Here is a 22127-nt window from a genome sequence, read left to right as displayed (position 1 = left end):
GCCATACCTTTCCTGTTTCTCAGCTCCACCCATAAGGACTCAGTAGACAAGCCCTCTAATCTGTCCTGCCTGAGCACTGCTGTAATATTTTCCCTAACAAGCAATGCTACTCCCCCACCTTTCATTCCTCTGCCTCGATCACATCTGAAACATCGGAACCCTGGAATATTAAGCTGCCAGTCCTGCCCCTCCTGTAGCCAAGTTTCACTAATTGCTACAACATCATAATTCCACGTGTCAATCCACGCCCTCAACTCATCTGCCTTCCCTGCAATACTCCTAGCATTGAAATATATACACCTCAGAGGATTTTTACCACCACTCACAACCTTTCTCTCAGCGGATTTGCTTAAACTTTCAACATCATTTATTTTCAGCAGTTTAATTGAATTCATTACTGACTTTTCTTTTTCTCTTATTTCAGCTCCCTGTGACTCCCTGTTTGTGCAAAACTTGTCATCAAAAACGACACTGGACGATTTGAGGTCAACCTTCAAAGGTTCCACAGGTGCCAAGATATAGTCTTCAAAAAAGCAGTGAGTACTGCTGGCTTAATCTATTGTCCTGGCCTTGAGTACTTTGCCCTGCCCCATCCCAAACTCTAGCCAGTACTGTGGAGGGGCTGCACCTTAGGGTGGTTCGCGTAGCACTTTACAGCGCCAGCCATCACTATAGGGGTTCAGTTGCTGCCACTGTCTGTAAGGAGTTACATTCTTCCCATGACTGCATGGGTTTCTTCCGGGTTCTCCAGTTTCCTTCCGTATTCCAAAGGTGTGGGGTTAGGGTTAGTCAATTGTGGTCATGCTATGTCGGTGTCAGAGGTGTGGCGACATTTGGAGCCTGTCTCCAGCACAATTCTCAGACTGTTGGTCATTTCTGCAAACAACGCATTTCACTGTATGTTTTGAAGTATATGTGACAAATAAAATTTTATCTTACTAAAATCTTTAGAATCTCTATGCCAGCTGTCACCTTACAGATAAGATACTAAACCTGTGTAGAACACAGAACAGTATAGGCCCTTCAGCCCATGATGTTATGCCAACCTTGTAATCTACTCCAAAATCAATACAAACCTTCCCAACTACATAACCCTCCAGTTTTCTTTCATCCATGTGCCTGAGTCTCTGAAATGTAACTAACGTACCTGTCTTTGTCACAACCCCTAGCACTGTCTGTGTAAATAAAAAAAACTTATCTCTGACATCCCCCTGTAGTTTCCTCCAATCACGTTCTGGGGTATGGAGAGAAAGCAGGTACAGGGTTCTGAGTTGGATGATCAGCCATGATCATACTGAATGGCGGTGCAGGCTCGAAGGGCCGAATGGCCTACTCCTGCACCTATTTTCTTTGTTTCTATGTTTTCTATGTTCCCATGCCTGGGCTGTCTAAAACCATGAGCCACAGTCAAAATAATTATTCAGTGAGTAGTGTTCATGGGTTCAATGTCCATTCAGAAATCGGATGGCTGAGGGGAAGAAGTTGTTCCTGAATCGTTGAGTGTGTGCCTTCAGGCTCCTATACCTCCTTCCTGATGGTAGCCATACGAACAAGGCATGTCCTGAGTAGTGGGTGTCCTTAATGATGGACATGGCCTTTCTGAGGCACCACCCCTTGAAGATGTCGTGGATACTACAGAGGCTAGCGTCTATGATGTAGCTGACTAATTTTACAACTCTCTACAGCCTACTTCGATCCTGTGCAGTACCCCTCCCCCCATACCAGATCAAATCACCTCAAACTCCTAATGAAATATAGTCGCTGTCTTGCCTTCTTTATAGCTGCATCGATATGTTGGGCCCAGGATAGTTTCTCAGAGATACTGACACCCAGGGACTTGAAGTTTCTCACCCTTTCCACTTCTGATCCCTCTATGAGGACTGCTGTGTATTCCCTCGTCTTACCCTTTCTGAAGTCCACAATCATTTCTTTGGTCTTATTGATGTTGCGTATAAGGGATCGAATGGCCTCATGCTGTTTTCTTCTGTCCTGATTATTGATCATTAGTACATGGCCTAACCATTTCCTCTGTCAATTGTTAATGGATTTGAATACCGTAACTTATTCTTGTTTCCTCTCTGATACCATTCCAGGTATTAGCTGAATAATGGCCCAAGACAGAAGGAAGTGAAAAGTCAAGCTTGTAACCAATGTTTCAATTATATGTCTGTGCTCCCAGCTGTGAGACTTTTTGGGTCTTGCTGCTTGTCAGCTGGAACCCTGTTTTCAATTGAGATCTACAATGAAGACTCCCCTGAATCTGAGGTCATCTTATTTCATCCTCACGTTTTTATGGTTGTGTGGCATGCCCGACCGATTGTGTCCTTACCTGTTATTTCTCCAGTTACCCACAGCCTTTTCTCAATTTACAGAAGGATGTGTTCCTGGAAAAATGCTTTAAGCAAAACTTTGTAAATTGAGGCGGCAAAATGTGTAACAGGCATTTTGCTCCAGTGGATTCTAACATACAACGGACAGCGCATTGCTAAAAGACCAAAGAGTCGTGGTGTATAGTGAGAATTCGTAAATCAAGGAATCACTATATTGCAATCTCTATAGAGCAGCAGGGCTGCATTGGTTGGGAATCTTGAGGGAATCTGCCCCAGATGATGAGAGTTGTGGCACTGGGTGTAATGATTGCTGGCTCGTGCAGATCCCATGAACAATACTTACATTGACAATTTGCAAACCAGAAATGATTATCAAGATCAAAGATGGATTTCCTGAGGGGAAAACCCATTTTCTCGGCGTTGTTTTCATCCAATCTCACTGGCAATGTGGGTTAGTAAACCTAATATTACAGTCCACGTACAGGGGATGATAGCATCACAGACCAAGAAGGATGTATTCCTGATTCCCTCCTTATGAGGTAAAATGTGAGCCATGGATCCCCCTCTTGGTTGATATCTGGTCAAGATTAACTTACTTAAGCCTATTGTCCCGACTGGGGCATAGGCCGTCGACAGCAGTTCGCCACAGAGTCTTCTGTCCTAAGCCAGTCTTCCAAGTTATCCCCAGCTTTGAAGATCCTTCCTGTCCCAGGGATGAGGTCTTTGGAGGTTCTGTTGGGTTTTTATGGGATGGAGTCATGAGCCCCATGCTCAGCCCTCCCCCTCTCACAGCCAAGCTTGGGACCTTCCATAGTAAAGTTGGTCAAGATTAAACATGACTTTTAATATTGCTTAGGATCAATGATGGATGGGCTAATAGTTGACTGGCTGGTTAAACCCTTACTTTATTTTCTGTGGTTTTATTTTCTCTGAAGTATTTGTTTCTCCCCAAGAACCTTTGCCTTTTCCCACCTGTGTTCAAAGCTCAGTTCACTTAACTTTGATGTATTGGACCACACCTTAACATCAGTCACTTTCATCCATTGACCTGTATTTAATACGCTCTTTTCAGGATCACTGCCTGACCCTGGGGGGGTGTGTGTAGAATTTGCACGTCATTCATAAGATCAAGTGAGTTTCTCCAGTTTCTACACACATCTCAAAGACGTGCAGGTTGGTTGGTTAATTGGCTACTGTGTAGTGTTGGTGAGTAGTAAAACTGATGGGGACAATAAGCTACAGGGCAAAATTTATGTGTGTGTGTGTGGGGGGGTGGAATTAGTATTGCTTTGTGAGCTGGCAGAGACTGATGGACTGAATGTCAAGAGCAAATATGAATATGAAAGAAATACAAATTAAGCCATTTCTTAAAGGCAGATAGTTTTTAAAAAAATGTAAATTTTATCTTTGACTTGACATTGTCTCAGTTTTTGAACTAGGTCAACATATAATCACGGTTATAGATGGAAAACTGATTAGATACTGGTTTCATTAAAAATAAGTTGATGTGTATTGTCTTTTTTACTTTTATTTCAAAAAGATCACTAAATAAGGAACCAACAATTAAAACAATGTCAGGCAGCATCTATGGAAATGAATGAACAGTTGACGTTTCAGGCCGAGACCCTTCATCAGGACTGGGAAGGAAGGGGGAAGACACCAGAATGAAAAGGCCTGAAACCAGTCCCAACGAAGGATCTCGACCTGAAACGTCGACTGTTTCCATAGATGCTGCCTGACCTGCTGTGTTCCTCCAGCATTTTGTGTGTGTTGCTTGGGATTAGTTTATAGTATTGTGTAGTTCAAAAATGGTTTCACAGTAACTTATTTCATTAATCGAGCAGGTAGGGCCCGTCAGCCTTGGATGGCAGCCTGCCTAGGAGAAGGAAAACTCTGATTTTAAACCTCCGCTGCCTTGTGGCCATACCAACACATGGGAAAGGCTCGGAAGTAGACCCTGAGGAAGAAATCTGGAGCCAGTGTCCCTAAAGCAGTTTGATGTTGTTTTCAACTTCACTCTGTGATAACACTGGTGCCCTTCCCTTGGACTACATCAGTGACGTGGAGAGGGGGATCCCGCTGCGTGGGCAACAGCCGGTTCTTCAAATCTTCCCGCCCAGGCTTGCGCACTGGAGAGGACACAGTCCACCAGAGGGGCAAACCCGTGATCCCCTGTGATCAATGGCTGCCTACATATTTCATTATGGGTTTGTGTTCTGAAGTAATCTTGGTTTTCCAAGAAGATGCAAAGTTAAACAAATGGGTCAAAAGATTATTGGTGAAGTAGAACTTGGTAAGAAAGCTATTTTAGCCACTCACTGATAGGAGAAATAAAAAAAAGCTGTACCATTTAAACAATGGAAGTAGGATGTTTGGGTATTTGGAGAGATCTAGATATCCTAATTCAGGTACCAGTTAATATAAAGATAGAATAACTAATAGCAAAAGTAGATACATCAAAGTCTCAGCCCGAAACATCAAATGTTTACTCTTTTCCATAGATGTTGCCTGACCTGCTGAGTTCCTCCAGCATTTTGTGCGAGTGTGTGTGTGTGTATGTATGTTGCTCTGGATTTCCAGCATCTGCGTAATCTCCTGTGTTTATGAATAGAATTTTGGAGTTTAGAGGTGATGGAGTATAGCGGTAATCTACCATGAACTTGGTGAATGGCACAACAGAGCAGAACTTATCAATCACCCCTCGTATTTTCTTTTAAAGGTGAAGTCAATTTAGGAATCGGATGGCAGGGGGAAGAAGTTGTTCCTGAGTCGCTGAGTATGTGGCTTCAGGCTTCTGTACCTCCTACCTGATGGTAACAGTGAGAGAGGGCATACCCTGGGTGTTGGAGGTCCTTAATAATGGATGCTGCCTTTCGGAGACACCGTCCATGAAGATGTCCTGGGTACTTTGTAGGCTAGTACCCAAGAGGGAGCTGACTAGATCTACAACCTTCTGCAACTTCTTTCGGTCCAGTGCAGTAGTCCCTCCATACCAGACAGTGATGCCGCCTGTCGGAATACTCTCCACGGTACAACTATAGAAGTTTTTGAGTGTATTTGTTGACACGCCAAATCTCTACAAACTCCTAATAAAGAATAGCCTCTGTCTTGCCTTCTTTATATCTATATCGATATGTTGGGACCAGGTTAGATCCTCAGAGATCTTGACACCCAGGAACTTGAAGCTGCTTACTCTCTTCACTTCTGATCCTTCTTTGAGAATTAGTCTGTGTTCCTTCATCTTACCCTTCCTGAAATCCACAATCAGCTCTTTCATCTTATTGACATTGAGTGCCAGGTTGTTGCTGTGGCACTGCTCCACTAGTTGGCATATTTCACTCCTGTACGTCCTCTTGTCACCACCTGAGATTCCACCAGTAATGGTTGTATTGTCAGCAAATTTATAGATGGTGTTTGAGCTATGCCTAGCTACACAGTCATGTGTATATAGAGAGTAGAGCAGTGGGCTAAGCACCCTTCAGGTGCGCCAGTGTTGATCGTCAGTGAGGAGGATATTTTATCACCAATCTGCACAGACTGTGATCTTCCAGTTAGGAAGTCGAGGATCCAATTGCAGGGGGCAGTACAGAGGTCCAAGTTCTTCAACTTCAATGCTATTTCCATCAGTTTTCCTTGAGGCATGATTATCAAAGCAACTTGTTTTTAAGAAGTTTTGTAGGATTAATGGACAGTTGGTTGATTTAGCAGACAAACATGCCCAAGAGGTTCCTTGATTCAAAGTTCAAAGTAAATTTATTATCACCATATACTACCCTGAGATTAATTTTCTTGCTGGCATTCACTGTAGAACAAAGAAAGACAATAGAATCAATGGAAAGCTACATAAAGACTGACCAACAAGCAGTGTGTAAAAGAGGACAAACCACATATTTAAAAATCATGAATAAATAATACTGAGGGCGCGAGTTGTAGAGGCCTTGAAAGTGAGTCCATTGGTTGTGGAATCCGTTCAAAGTTGAGGTGAGTGAAGTTATACACACCAGTTCAGGAGCCTGATTGTTGTAGCTTAATAATTGTTCCTCAAAGTACATATATGACTCTATAGAATAATAACCATAGCAGATTCAGTGAAAGACCATCCAACTCAGGCATTCAACCGGAGTGCAGAAAACAAACTGCAAGTACAAAAAGGGGAAATAATAAATAAGCAATAAATATTGAGAACATGAAATGAAGAATGTTTGAATATGAATCCATTGGTTGTGGGAACATTTCAATGATTGGGCCTGTTGCGTGAATGAAATCACCGGAGAGTTACTGATAGATACGAAGCAGCTTCTTTATTCAACAAAACCAAGTACAGCAGGCATCATCTTTCCACTTTCAGTGGAAAGGTCTGCTGGCTCAGTGTGGTGCTAGATATTTATTTGCTAAACACAAAGGGCAATCCATATTTACAAAGTATAGACAATGCTTTCTTTTGAAGCTACATACAAAACTTCACACCTGATTACATCCATCCCACCAGTGCCAGCAGCATTAGGACTGGTATTCAGGAATCCATTGTTCCAAACTGAATCCACAATACATTTATTTGGTATTTTATGTGCTTAACATGAAGGACAATCCATATTTACAGAGTATAGATAATGCTATCTTTGAAACTACATGCAAACCTCAAGCCTGGTTTACATCCATCTCACAGGCACCAGCATCATCTGGACTGGTATTCTGGTATTCACAGCTTTTGGGAAATGGAACGGAAGACTGGTGGCCAAAGCTATTTGCTAAGTGTAAATGACCTAAACCCAAAAATTACTCTAACAGGGCCAACAAAGTTATCCCTTTTGCTGCAAGAGCCTGTTGGTTGAGGGGTAATAACTCTTTCTCAACCTGGTGGTGTGAATTCTAAGGCTCTTAAACCTTCTTCCTGATGGCAGAAGCCAAAAAAGAGCTTGCTCTGGGGTGCTGGGAGTCCCTGATGACTGGTGCTGCTTTCCTGCAACAGTGTTTCATGTAAATGAGCTCAGTGGTTGGGAAGGCTTTACCTGTAATGGACTGAGCTGTATGCACTACTTTTTATAGGATTTTCCATTTAAGAGCATTGGTGTTTCCTATTGGGTTGTGATGCAACAAGTCAATATACTCTCCACTACACACCAATAGAAGTTTGTCAAAGTTTTAGATGAACCTGGTGTGGGGCCTAAAGCTCCTGTACTTCCTTACTGATGGCAGCGGCAAGAAGAGAGCATGGCTTAGATAGTGGGGGGCCCTTGATGATGAACGCTGCTTTCTTGTGGCAATGATTCATGTAAATGTGTTCAATGGTGGGGAGAGCTTTGCCTGTGGTGGATTAGGCTGTATCCAGATTCTTCTAGAGTAAACCAGGAGTCGGATAACTCTTCCCTCTAAATCGGTTGAAACAGTGATTAAACAGTGTATTATGGTTACTGATACCAAAATGACTTTATAAAGGATGGTTTACTGTCACTTCAGTAACAAGCCAAATTATGGCTCATCTATTTGATTGAAAACTCTATTTTCAGTCCCTTGTGTCTTGTCTGCACTACTGCGTCCTCTCTGTAACCTTGTCCGGTCTGCAATCTCTGCACGTGTTCTGACCTCTGGATCATCTCACGTGTGTAGCACATAATTCAGTGAATTTTTTTGCTATGGGGTTATAGTGACTTGTTTGGTCCAATAGCAAAGAGATCCAAGAAAATTGGAGAGGAGGCTTTATAACATGCACATCTGCACATGGACTCATGGGCACCCTAACTACACTCTGATCGTTTCCATGGCACTCGGGACAGAGCAGGCGGCAAACTATTATCATATGGCTTCCCAATCATCTGCTGTACTCCTGACTATATTTTCCACTCCTTAACTCTGCATCCCTTGTAGCAGAAGGTGTACAGGATTTGAGTTACTTGTGTAATATAATTAGATGTGGCAGAAGGAACCTGATACCGAAGTTCTGCATAACACGTTCTGAATTCTTTTTACTGCCATTTTGACCATGAGACCACAAGAAAAAGGAGCAGAAGTAGGCCATTCGGCCCATTGAGTCTACTCTGCCATTCAATTATGGCCTGATCCAATTCTTCCAGTCATCCCCACTCCCCTGCCTTCACCCCATACCCTCTGTTGCCCTGGCTAATCAAGAACCTATCTATCTCTGTCTTAAATATGCCCAAATGTCTTGGCCTCCACAGCCAGTTGAGGCACCATATTCCACAGATTTACCATTCTCTGACTAAAGTATTTTCTCCGCATCTCAGTTCTAAATGGACATCTTTCAATCCTGAAGTCATGCCCTCATTCTAGAATCCCCTACCATGTGAAATAACTTTGCCATATCTAATCTGTTTGGGCTTTTAACATTTGGAATGTTTCTGAGATGCTCCCTCATTCTCCTGAACTCTAGGGAATACAGCCCAAGAGCTTCCAGATGTTCCTCATACAGTAACCCTTTCATTCCTGGAATCATTCTTGTAAATCTTCTGTGAACCCTCTCCAGTCAGTATATCCTTTCTAAAATAAGGAGCCCAGAACTGCACACAATATTCCAAGTGTGGTCTCATGAGTGCCTTATAGAGCCTCAACATCACATTCCTGCTCTTATATTCTGTACCTCTAGAAATGAATGCCAACATTGCATTCGCCTTCTTTATCACTAACTCAACCTGGAGGTTAACCTTTAGGGTATTTTTCACAAGGACTCCCAAGTCCCTTTGCACCTCTGCATTTTGAATTCTCTCCCCATCTAAATAATAGTCTGCCCATTTATTTCTTCCACCAAAGTGCATGACCATACACTTTCCAACATTGTATTTCATTTGCTACTTCTTTGTCCATTCTCCCAAACTATCCAAGTCCCTCTGCAGGCTCTCTGTTTCCTCAACACTACCTGCTCCTCCACCAATCTTTGTATCATTGGCAAATTTAGCCAGAAATCCATTAATACCATAGTCCAAGGCATTGACAGCAGTCCCAACACCAGCCCCTGTGGAAATCCACTGGAAACCGGCAGCCAGCCAGAATAGGATCCCTTTATTCCCACTCTGTTTTCTGCCAACCAGCCAATGCTCCACCCATGCTAGATCCATGGCATCTCCTTTGTCTACCCTGCTTGTAATTTCTTCAAAGAATTGCAGTAGGTTTGTCAGGCAGGATTTTCCTCTCAGGAAACCATGATAACCTTTGGCCTATCTTGTCACATGCCTCCAGATATTCCGTAATCTCATCCCTAACAGGCGATTCCAACAACTGATGTCAGACTAACAGGTCTATAGTTTCCTTTTTGCTGCGTCCCACCCTCCTTAAATAGCGGAGTAACAGTTGCAATTTTTCAGTCATCTGGTACAATGCCAGAATCTGTCGATTCTTGAAAGATCATCATTAATGCCTCCGCAATCTCTCCAGCTACTTCCTTCAGAACCTGAGGGTGCATTTCATCAGGTCCGGGAGATTTATCCACCCTCAGACCATTAAGCTTCCTGAGCATCTTCTCAGTCATAATTTTCACTGCACAAACTTCACTTACCTGACACTCTTGAATGTCTGGTATACTGCAGACGTCTTCCACTGTGAAGACTGATGCAAAATATGCATTCAGTTCCTTTGCCATCTCTGCATCTCTCATTACAATATCTCCAGCATCATTTTGTGTTGGTCCTATATCTACCCTCGACTCTCTTTTACCCTTTATATACTTAAAAAAGTTTTAGTGTCTTCTTTGATATTAGTCACCAGCTTCCTTTCATAATTCATCTTTTCCTTCCTAATGACCTTCTTGGTTTCCTTCTGCAAGTTTTATAAAGCTTCCCAATCCTCTATCTTCCCACTAGCTCTGTCTTCCGTTAATGCCCTCTCTTTTGCTTTCACTTTGGCTCTGACTTCACTTGTCAGCCACGGTAGTGTCCTTCTTCCCTTTGAAAATTTTGTCTTATTTGGAATATATCCGTCTTGCACTTCCCTCATTTTTTCATGGAAACTCCAGCCTTTGCTGCGCCGCTGTCCTTCTTGCAAATGTCCCTTTCCAGTCAATTTCGGCCAGTTCCCCTCTCATGCCATTGTAATTTCCTTTATTCCACTGAAATACCGACACATTGGATTTTATTTTTCCTTCTCAAATTTCAATGTGAACATGATCATATTGAAATCCCTGTTCCCTAAGGGTTACTTAACCTTAAGCTCTCTTGTCACCTCCGGGTCATTGCACAACACTTAACCCAGCACAGCCGATCCCCTAGTGGGCTCAACAACAAGCTGTTCTGAAAAGCCATTCCTTAGACATTCTACAAAATCTCTCTCTTGAAGTCCAGTACTGACCTGGTTTTCCCAATCCACTTGCATGTTAAAATCCCCAACGATTATCATGACATTGCCTTTCTGACACGCCTTTTCTATCTCCTGCTGTAATTTGTAATGCACATCCCAACTGCTGTTTGGAGGCCTGTATACAACTGCCATTAGGGTCCTTTTACCCTTGCCATTTCTTAACTCAACCCATAGACTCTACACCTTCCATTCCTATGTCATCTTTTTCTAATGATTTAATATTATTTCTTATACACAGGACCACACCACCCCCTCTGCCTACTAACCTATCTTTCTGATACACCGTATATCCTTGGACATTCAGCTCCCAATGGCAGCCATCCTTTAGCCAAGTTTCAGAGATGGCCACAATGTCATATTTGGCAATCTGTAGCTGAATTTCAAGATCGTCCATTTTATTCCTTATGCTGCGTGCATTCAAATATAACACTTTCAGTCCAGTATTAATTGCTTCCTGTTTTAACTGCACCACGCCTCTATTGCCCTGTAACTCATGCCACTGGCTGTGGTTAAGCCTCATCTCCTGCCTGTTCTTTCTATAATCTATGTTGTACGCTATCTTTGATTTACTTCTGTTTTCTCCTTCCTCAACCCTATCACTCCAGTTCCCATCCCCCTGCCAAGTTAGTTTAAACCCTCCCTTACAGCTCTATTAAATGTGCCTGCTAGGATATTGGACCCCTTTAGGTTCAGGTGTAACCTGTCCCTTCTGTACAGGTCGTACTTCCCCCCTCCCCCCCAGAAGAGGCCCCAATGATCCAGGAATCTGAAGCCCTGTGCCCTACACCAGTCTCTCAGTCACACATTAATACGCCTGATCATGCTATTCTTGCACTCCCTAGCACGTGGCACAGGCAGCAATCCTGACATTACTACCCTAGAGGTCTTGCTTTGCATCTTCCTACCTAACTCCCTGAATTCTCTCTTCTGGACCTCCACCCTTTTTCTACCAATGTCATTGGTACCAACGTGTACCAAGACTTCTGGCTGTTCACCCTCTCTTCAGAATACTCTACACCCAATCCGAGACCTCCTGTACCCTGCCACCTGAGAGGCAACACACCATGCGGGTGTCTCTATCAGGCTGACAGAACCTCCTGTCTGTTCCCCTCACTATGGAATCCCCTATGACTACTGCATTCCTCAACTTCCTCTTTCCCTTCTGCACCACGGATCCAGGCTCAGTGCCAGAGACCGGATCACCGTGGTTGTCCTCTGTCAGGTCATCCCCCTCAACTGCATCCAAAACGAGAAAATGATTACTGAGCGGGATGGCTACAGGGGCGCTCCCTACTATTTGAGCTCTTTCCCTCACTTCCCTGACCGTCACCCACTTATCTGACTCCTGCATCCTTGGGGTGACTAACTCCCTGTAGCTCCTATCTATCTCCTGTTCACTCTCCCTAATAAGCAGTAGGTCATCAAGCCGCAGCTCCAGATCCCTAACACGGTCTCCCAGGAGCTGCATCTCAGTGCACCTAGCACAGATATGGCCATCTGGGAGACTGGAAGATTCCCACATCTGACACCCAGAGTAAAACACTAACCCTACCAACATGCTCTCTATTCCTCAAGAAAAATGCAAAGAAAAATCAAAAATGAAGTCCACCTACCCATTTACCTCACCGAAGCCCACTTTCGCTGAAGCCTGAATGAGCCAAAGCCTGTTGCTTCTGCTCTTGCTACTGGCCTACTCCCGACAATGGCCTCTCCGCTTATCCCTTCTATACTTTTATTTAGTTTGTTGAGCTGAGCTGCTGCTGCTGATAGGACGCGCACAATGGACTAAAACCCACAAAGCTCTCATTTTAAATAACCACCCCTGACCTGCAGGAAGCACTCCTTCGTCGAGCTCAGTTGCTGCCACTGACCGGCCCCACAATGAAGACCAAGCAGAAAGAGTCTTACATGCTAAGGGGCCATTTTGAAGTGGATTTTTTTTCTATACAAATTTGCCAACTAATTTCAGATAGCATTTACTTGCACTCTGTAAATCAGACTCTGGTATTTGCATTTAGTTTCTTGGTGCTTTGTTTAAAAAAAAAGAGGCGGGTAGAGAAAACCAGGAGTATTTAATTTCAAGAATCAAGGACACAGATTCTCCACTGCTGACCAATTGTAAGGGTGCTGCATTGGCAGAGGTGAGACTTTCACTGAGAGGTTAACTGGTGTCCTTGATACTGTACAAAAGTGCATGCGGTGCTTTGCCAACACCTGTGCCAGTGACCAATATTCTGCTGTGTGTGAGAGTTAGTGGTGTGCAATTTGGTTGCCAGCTTTTCTCATTACCACAGTGGCCACAGAAGTAATCCAGTGGCTTAATTTCCAATGAGGGCATGGAAAGCCTAAAAAAACCTTACCCTTGATTTCTTGCTCTATGTTCTCGAAGAGACTTTGCAGATGTCCCAATAATAATTAGCCACTCATAGACCTATGTTGATGAGTACTTTGATACCAAAATTTAGTCCTAAATAATAAGACCATCCAGCCGGCTGGTGGCGTAGTGGCATCAGCGCCGGACTTCGGAGCGAAAGCTCCGGAGTTCGAATCCAGCCAGTTCCCTTGCATGCTTTCCATCCGTGCCGGGTTGAGCGTGGAGCCAGCAGCTCGGCCTCATAAAAACAAGAAAGCCTGCTAAAAAAAAATGCCGTCATGAGAGTGTCCCGATGACTCCACTCAGAGTTAAGGCTTTCTTCTTCTTCTTAATAAGACCATCTAATCTTCTGCAAAATTGATAATGCTTTGTGTACATTTGGTGAGAGCAGACTATACCCTAGCTCTATATATATATATATATATATATATATATATATATATATATATATACACACACACGTACACACGTGTGTATACATGCATGTGTACGTGCACCTATTTTATAAGTGTATGTAAGACAGTGTGGGGGGAGCTTCACTCACTAACCTTTCCAAGGAAGGTATGGGAAAAATTTTTTGAGATGTCTGGGATTCTGGGTTGGGCTGGGACCCAGGGGAGGGGTGATCGACAATTGACCCTGAAGATGATGAGTGGCAATATTTGACAGACAGCTCAGGCATGAAGAGCAGGGGTAGAGTGTGAGACTTAGTGGGAAAGGAATGGACAGATACATGGATGGGAGGTGTATGGAGGAATATGGTTTGTGTGCAGGTCAGTGGGGCTAGGCAGAACCAAGAAGGGCTAAAAGGTCTGTTTCTGTGCTGTAGTTTTTCTATGGTTTCTATGGAGGGAGCTGAAAAATCTTGTGGGAGGGTGGGGTGGGGGGGGATGTGAAGAAGTTAAGAGACAATGGATTGAGATGGGAGAAATTAAGGGAGGGGAAATAGAGCTCAGAATTGGGAAGGATTTAGGAGGAAAGTGAAGTGAATTTTGATTGCAAGATCATATGATTGCATCCATGTTCTTGCATGGTTAGAATATGTCCATGCACATCTATGTGCACTAAATCTGTGAAACAGATCAGAGTCTGATCACCTCAGGCCTTGTCGTTGGATTGAGACCTCATTCTGTAAAGCTTGTGCGATGGGGTCGCACACCCACCCCACCATGATATGGCGTTGTCTACTCTCAGAAATGGAGTGGAAGCAGGCCACTACCGATCCTAAGGGACTGTCTAAGCAGATGAAAAAGACCAATTTCCTGGTTACCAATCAGTGGTGTTTTCCATTGTATTCAACACTGTGCAGGAGAGTTTTTAAATTGGAAAAGCCAATGCAATAGGGCAGTTCCACTCTCTAGCTCGGAGGTCCAGGCCCAGTGGTACGAGAAGTCATCACAACTGGGAACTTCCTTGGTAGCAGTAGATGACTATGACAACTTCAGTGCCTTGTCATGCCCTTCGCTCTCCATGAAGATTGCAGGACCACCTTCCACTGTTGATCTCATCCGGTCAGTCCGCTGGAGCTGAATTTGCATTCTGGGACAAGCATGTCCCTATCTCACTGCCGGCCACCCTCACCTGGTTTAGCCCACCGATCGAAGCAGCGTACCAGGGGTGTGGCTACTGTCACATGCAGACAGCTACTTGGAGCCACAAGTGGGGACTGAGGGTCCGGTGGGGATCAAGGGTGTGTGTGTGTGCTGCCCTGGAATGGACATGACATGGCCCTTCACCAGAGATGCTACCCCTCCCCGGACACCCCATACTCTTCTTTAAACTACATATATTCAGTTAGCTCAACTTAATTTTGCCAACTACCATGGCAGACTTTAGATTAGTTCCCTGGATCATTGCTTACGGAATTCCACAATGTGTTTCTGGTACTTTTTAAATAAATAAGTGTACATATATGATGCTTTAACATGGAAGTAATAGGTTCTTTAATTCTGTGAATGGAGGCACAAGGGAAACACTGCTGTAGAGAAACACCAACGGCTGAACAGGAGACAGAATTAGACGGCCTAGAAACAGGCCATTCAACCCAACTAGTCGGTGCTGACAAAGAATCCCATTCAAACTAGACCCATTTGCTTTGCACTTAGCCCATATCCCTCTAACCATAGGGTTCCTAACCTTTTTATGCCGTGGACCAATACCATTAAGCAAGGGATCCATGCATCCCAGGTTGGGAACTCCTGCTCTAAACCTTTCCAATCCGTGTACCTGTGCAATTACCTTTTAAATGTTGTTATTGTACCTGCCTTCCTTTGACAGCTTGTTCCATATACTGACCATCCTGGGTGAAAGGTGACCCACAGCTGTCTATTAAAACTCTCTCCTTTCATCTTAAAGTTACGCTCCGAGATTCAGATGTAAAGCTTCCTCTATACTGTCCCATCACACACTCCCAGAACAGGAACAGGGTCTGCAGTTATTTCCAGTAATGGAAGTTGGCTGTTTGACACTGAACCCCTGTTGCTGAGTGAACAGGAGGAAGAAGAGAACCTGTTACAGAGTCATAGAGAAGTACAGCACAGGCCATTTGTCCCATCTAATCCATGCCAAAACATTTAAACTAATTGGTCCCATTGAGCCGCACCCGGTCCATAGTCCTCCATACCCTTACCATCCATGTACCTATCCAATCTTCTCTTTAACGTTGAAATTGCCATTTTCAGCCCATTTTTCCAGCCCATCCATCCTTGTAAATTTTCTCTGCACTCTTTCAACCTTATTTACATTTTTCCTTTAACTTTCAGAAAAGGAGAAAAAAGAATAGAAAAAAGAGAACATGGTAGACTCCAAAAAAGGGTTTGAAAAACAATGAAGATTGTTCTATGCTGTCCCATCATATGGTCCAAAAGACAACGGATAGACAATTAAGCTCCTTTGACATTGTCTCATCAAACACTCCCAGAGCAGTGAAACCATGGATAGTATATAGAGTCTTCACACAGTCTCACACACAAATTGCTGGAGGAACTCAGCAGGCCAGGCAGCACCTACGGAAAAGAGTGAACAGTCGACATTTTGTGCTGAGACCCTTCACCAGGACTGGAAAGGAAGGGTAGAAGTCAGCGTAAGAAGGTGGGGGAAGGGGAGGAAGATTTACAAGGTGGTAGGTGATAAGTCAAACCGGGAGACCAGAAGGGGGTGAAGTAAAGTGCCGGAAGTTGATTGGTGAAAGAGATGGAGGGCTGGAGAAGGGGGGAATTTGATAGGAGAGGACAGAAGACTATGGAAGAAAGGGAAGGGAAAGGAGCACCAGAGGGAGGTGATGGGTAGGTAAGGAGAGGGGGTGTGAGAGGGAAACAGGAATGGGGAATTGTGAAAGGGGGGGGGTGAAATTACCAGAAGTTCAAGAAATCAGTGTTCATGCCATGAGGTTGGAGACTCCTCACGTAGTATGAGGTGTAGCCCCTTCACCCCGAGTGTGGCCTCATCCTGGCAACAGCGGAGGCCATGGACCAACATGTTGGGATGGAAAGTGGAATTGAAATGGGTGGCCACCGGAAAATCCTGCTGTTTGTGGCAGATGGAGCAAAGACACTCGACGATGCGACTTCCCTCTTCGCACACTCCCAGGGCACTGGAAACATGGATTAGATACAGAGAGAATCCCCCTCTACACTCACATGTCTGGACCACAGAGGTCTGATAAATAGTAAAGCATATTCAGCACCTCTTTTATGGAGAGTGTTTGATTGGACACCCTCTCCCCCTGCCTGCTCTGCAACTGAATACAATCATGGCTAAACAGTTATTTCAGCACCACTTATTGATAGTAGTTATCAGGAGATTTGATGTGACAGATACTGAGGAGACATTACTGTATAAATGAGATTCTGCAGATGCTGGAAATCTTGAGGAGCACACACAAAATGCCTGAGGAACTCAGCAAGTCAGGCAGCATTAATGGAGAGGAGTAAAGAGTCAGTGTTTTAGGCTGAGACCCTCTGTCAGGACAGGAGAGGGAGGAACCAAGTGAAGATGGGTGGATGGTGGCCCTCAGGTGACTGTAGAGGCCAGTCTGGGATCTACATGACCGGGATGCTCCCTTAATGAAGGATGCTTGTGTGTGACCTTGTTTAGTGTGGGGAGGTTGATGTGTGGGCAGCCACCACACAGTCTTTGGCAGAGCTGGTTTAGGGTCCAGTGGCATGGAATCCAAGATGACTGTGGACCCTTCACTGCCATTGTGTCTCATCATCATCTTCTGGCAGCCTCACCGTTGAGGTCTTGGTTGGATCACTCCTTATCCAGAATCACCCCCTCGCCCCCCGCTCCCCCTGGACCTTGCCACCCATGGGTGACCCTACCAGGACCAAAACTCCAAATGGTGCAGCTCCAGACAGCATTATTCTTGGGATCACAGGAAATCACAAGCCTCTCCATCACGGCAAGCTGACAATCCTCAGAGAAATGTTCTCTTAACTGAGCTGTCAAAATGCAGAGGAGAGGGCTGTAAAATGGAACAATTGCGATGGAGGGAGGGAATAGGGGAAACTGTTTCCCCTAGAGAGGAAGATGGCGCCAGCAAACGAGACCAAAATTGACGACCTTCAGATAGATCACGAAACTACTTACTTTTCCAAATGTGATTTTTCTGCTGCTGGAACCTGCGATTTACATTTTGATAATGTGTTTGTGGGTTGATTGAGTGATCTGGTGCTTTGCTGTCTCCGAGGGAATTCGGTGGCGTTTTGAGCGGAGCGTGCAGCCTGGAAGCCAAGAAACCTGGAAACAGGGCGCCAGCCCATGATCGACTCGATTTCTCACTGAGTAAGGTGTTGAGCAAGATTGAAATCAGTGAGGACGAGAGTGGAAGGTGAGTGGGTGCTCAGTGCCATCCTCCTGGGTTGGACCAGTTTCTCTCTTGTGCTTGCTCAACAGTCCCAGAGGAAGGTGCCTGCATTTGACCCGGCTCTCTCCCTCCCTCCCTCCCTCTCTATTCTGCCGGAGTCTCAGGCAAGATTTAACCAACATGTTGTGTGAATTGGACTCTGTAGTTTGTGCTATGATGTTTTTCTGGTTTCTGGTTACTCCTTTTTTTAAAAATTGCCTTTTTGTGCGATTTTGATCGGGGCAGACCGACTCTGTGGCCTGCAGACAACAAACAAATGAGACAGCACTAACCTGAACTGAACGGAACCAAACTGAATATTCCTAGACTGTTCCAATGACTTTGTGGTTTGATGTTTTATAGTTTGTGTTTTCGCTCTTTTTTTGCTGTTTGTATGATTTGTTCCTTTTTCCTATGTTGGGGGTTTGATGTTTTTCTTTGGATGGGTTCCATGGTGTTTCTTTGTTTTGTGACTGTCTGTGGGAAGATGAATCTCAGGGTTGTGTACTGCATACACGCCCCGACAATAAATGTACTTTGAATGTTTGATTCTTAGAGGATGGTGAAGGTCTGGATCTCACTGGTTGAAAGAGTGGACGAGGCAGATGCATTCCCCATGGTGTGTACCATAACAGCGTGGTCCTGGAAGATGGGAGTAAGTTGGAAGCTCTTTCCCACAATGGGCTGAATGGTCTCCTAAATTCAGGGTCTTCAATGAAATGTACAAGAGTACAGCACAGGAACAGGCTATTTGGCCTAAAGTGTCTGTACTGACCATGATGTCAGTGCAAACTAATCCCATCTGCCTGTGCATGGTCTGTTTCCCTCCATTTCATGTAGTCCATGTGCCTGTCTTAAATGTTGCTCTCGTTTCTGTTCCTACCACTTCCCAAATCAATATGTTCCAGACGCCTACCATACTCTGTGTAAGTCTCCTTTGACTCCCCCACCATCATCTTAAAGTGATGCCCTCTGGGAAAAGAATCCACCTACTCAATGAATCTATCTCACCATTTGGGTGGCAGGTTGGAGATACATCTCTACCAAAGGAGGTGGAAGGCACTTCTTCCCTCCACTAGCCTGTAGGCCAGCCTTGGGCAAGCTTAGCCCCTCTCCCAATTAGGGTCACGTGAAGCAATGGGAGGAGGTGCTGGATGGTCATATGAGCAGCTGATGCATATCACAAGTCCTGGTTACATGACCACTGATGCCAGGAAGACAATCTTTGAAGAATATTGATGACGGCTGGGGTCACCCGTCTTGTAAAGACACTGCCCAAAAGAAGGTAATGGTAAACCACTTCTGTAGAAAGATTTGCCAATACCAATCATACTCATGGAAAGACCATGATCGCCCACGTCATATGACACGGCACATAACAAACCCGCATCTTGGAGCAATGCCCTCTAAAATTTGACATTTCCACCCTTGGAAAAAGAATCTACCTACCCAATGTATCATTATCATCATTATGTGCTGTGTTGTATGAAGTGGGTGAACTTTGATCAACACCAACAATATTTACTTTCAGCAATTAGACTTTATGGTCATAGAAAGGGTGGGTGGCAATAATATATGCCGCTGTTCTTATTTTAAATTTCTCTGGTGCTCTCCCCTTCTATTTCCTGCAATATGACCTCTTTGTAAAATTCTACCCTGGGATTTCTGTTTCTCTCTGTACGATGAGTTTTGAATATCCCCCACCCCTCTACCCCTCCCTCTCCCTCTCCCCCATCCCTCCCTCTCCCCTCCCCCTCTCTCCTCCCTCCCTCTCCCCCTCCCCTCTTCCCCCTCTTTTCCCCCTCCTCCCCCCTCTCCCTCCTCCCCCCTCCCCTCTCCCCCCTTCCCGCCTCTCCCTCCTCTTCCCCTCTCCCCCTCTCCCCCTCTCTGCCCTCCCCCTCTCCCCCTCTCTCTCCCTCCCCCTCTCCCCTCTCTCCCCTCCCCTTTCCTCTTTCTCTCCCCTCCCCCTCTTCTCCCTTCCTCCTCTCCCCTTCCCTCTTCCCCTCTCCCCTCTCTCCTTCCCTCTTCCCCATCTCTTCCCCTCTCTCTTCCTTTCTCCCGTCCCCCTCTCTCCCTCTCTGCCCCCTCTCCCCCTCTCCCCCTCTCCCCCTCTCCCCTCTCCCCCTCTCCATCTCTCCTCTCCTCTCCCTCTCCCTCTCCCTCTCCCTCTCCCTCTCCCTCTCCCTCTCCCTCTCCCTCTCCCTCTCCCTCTCCTCTCCCTCTCCCTCTCCCTCTCCCTCTCCCCCTCTCTCTCCCTCTCTCCCCCTCTCTCCCTCTCTCCCCCTCTCTCCCCCTCTCTCCCACTTCCTTCTTTAGCCAGAGTGTGGTGAATCTATGGAATTCATTGGCTGTGGAGGTCAAGTCATTAAAACAGAGGCTGATGTGTTCTTGATTCGGGCATCAAAGGATACAGGGAGAATGGGGTTGAGAGGGGTCATAAATCAGCCAGCACAGAATGGCAGAGCAGACTCGATGGGCCAAATGGCTCCATTCTATGCCTATGTCTTATGATCCTGTCATGAAGTGCTTCAAGAGAATGGTATTGGCACGTCAATTCCAGCCTCCCTGACAACCTTGACACAGTGGAATTTGCCTGCAGCTTAAACATGTGGATGGCCTAATTCTGCTCCAATGTTTTATGCCAGGGGATCCCAACCTGGGGTCATGGACCCCTTGCTTAATGGTATTGGTCCCTGACATTAAAAAGTTGGGAACCCCTACATTATGGTCTAATTAAAACTAGTTTCTGAACAAACTCTCGGTCTCCGTGAGGACCCTTGTACAACTTACTGCTGCGATGCACCTTTATCACATTAAAGGCGCTATACAAATGCAAGCCCCCCCCCCCCGCCACATCAGTAAACCATTCATCCCCTTGAGACTGCTCTGCTGGGAAGGTAAAGCAAGAGATTCTGCAGATGCTGGAAATCTTTAGGAACTCAAGAGGTTTTTAAGGTCGTGCTTGACTCTGCATTTTGTACAAGCAGTACAGGTAATGGGTTGGGGGGGGAGCTATTTGCAGGAAAGGGGAGCCAGTCACTGATTTTCAGGAACAATGCATGCAGTGCAACTTGCATTATTCTAGTCCCTCTTGCAGCCTTTTGGATTTCTCAATTGCTTTGCAGCAAATGATTTTGTTGGAACTCAGCAGTGATGCAGTCCGTTTGGTCCCGCTGACCCTTTGCACTCCAAGCCTTCTTCTATAAGAAGGATGTCGAGGCTTTGGAGAGGATGCATAAGAGGTTCACCAGGATGTTGCCTGGTTTAGAGGGCGTGTGCTATCACGAGAGGCTGGATAAACTTGGGTTGTCTTCTCCGGAGTGTCGGAGGCTGAGGGGAGATCTGATAGAGGTTGAGAGGCCTAGATAGAGTAGACAATGTCTAATAGCAGGGGGCATGCATTGAAGCTGAGAGGGGGTAGGTTCAAAGGGGGATGTGAGGGGTAGGTTTTTTTTTAAGTCAGAGAGTCATGGATGTCTGGAATGCACTGCCTGGTATGTTAATAAAGGCAAATACATTAGAGGCTTTTAAAAGATGTTTGGACAGGCACATGGATGTGAGGAAGATGGAGGGATATGGCCACGAGGTGGGTAGAAGGGATTAGTGTTTTGATATTTTTGATTACTTTTTAGCTGGTTCGGTACAACATTGTGGGCCGAATGGCCTGTTCCTGTGCTGTACTCTTCTATGTTCTAAAAGCCAGACTCCACCATTCTCCCTTCACCTCAACAGACCAGCTCATCTTTTCTATTTCCCTCATATCCATATCTAGGCCATGCTCTCTTCTTGCTGCTGCCATCAGGAAGAAGGTACAGGAGCCTTAGGTCCCACTCCACCTGGTTCAGGAACAGTCAATACCCTTCAACCATCAGGCTCCTGAACCTGTGGGAATAACCTCAACACTCAACTGATTCCACAACGTATGGAGGCTCACTTTTAAGGACTACAATGCTTTCTCAGGCTTCTTTATTTTAAGTTGATGGAGAAGATCCTGAGAGGCAGGATTTATAAACATTTGGAGTGGCATAATATGATTAGGAATAGTCGCTTGGCTTTGTCAAGGGTAGGTCGTGCCTTATGAGCCTGATTGAATTTTTTGAGGATGTAACTAAACACATTGATGAAGGTAGAACAGTAGATGTAGTGTGTATGGATTTCAGCAAGACATTTGATAAGGTACCCTATGCAAGGCTTATTGAGAAAATAAGGAGGCATGGGATCCATTGTTTGTGGATCCAGAACTGGGCGTGCCCACAGAAGGCAAAGAGTGGTT

General features: G+C 45.1%; 1 protein-coding gene across 6 annotated transcripts in view; it reads left to right on the top strand.

The window, feature by feature from the left end:
* Positions 1–3840, top strand: part of LOC140197845 (uncharacterized) — a 239412-nt gene extending 235572 nt beyond the window's left edge. For all 6 annotated transcript variants that reach the window (XM_072258346.1, XM_072258348.1, XM_072258347.1 and 3 more), the window contains 2 exons: positions 425–536; positions 2094–3840. In XM_072258346.1, coding sequence (XP_072114447.1) covers positions 425–522 — 98 coding nt within the window. In that variant the 3' untranslated portion in view covers positions 523–536; positions 2094–3840. The remainder of the gene's footprint in view (positions 1–424; positions 537–2093) is intronic.
* The last annotated feature ends 18287 nt before the right edge of the window (positions 3841–22127 follow it).

Source organism: Mobula birostris, chromosome 5 (genome assembly GCF_030028105.1).
Source record: "Mobula birostris isolate sMobBir1 chromosome 5, sMobBir1.hap1, whole genome shotgun sequence".
Classification (NCBI taxonomy): Eukaryota; Metazoa; Chordata; class Chondrichthyes; order Myliobatiformes; family Myliobatidae; genus Mobula; species Mobula birostris.
This window is presented reverse-complemented; position numbering and strand designations above follow the sequence as displayed.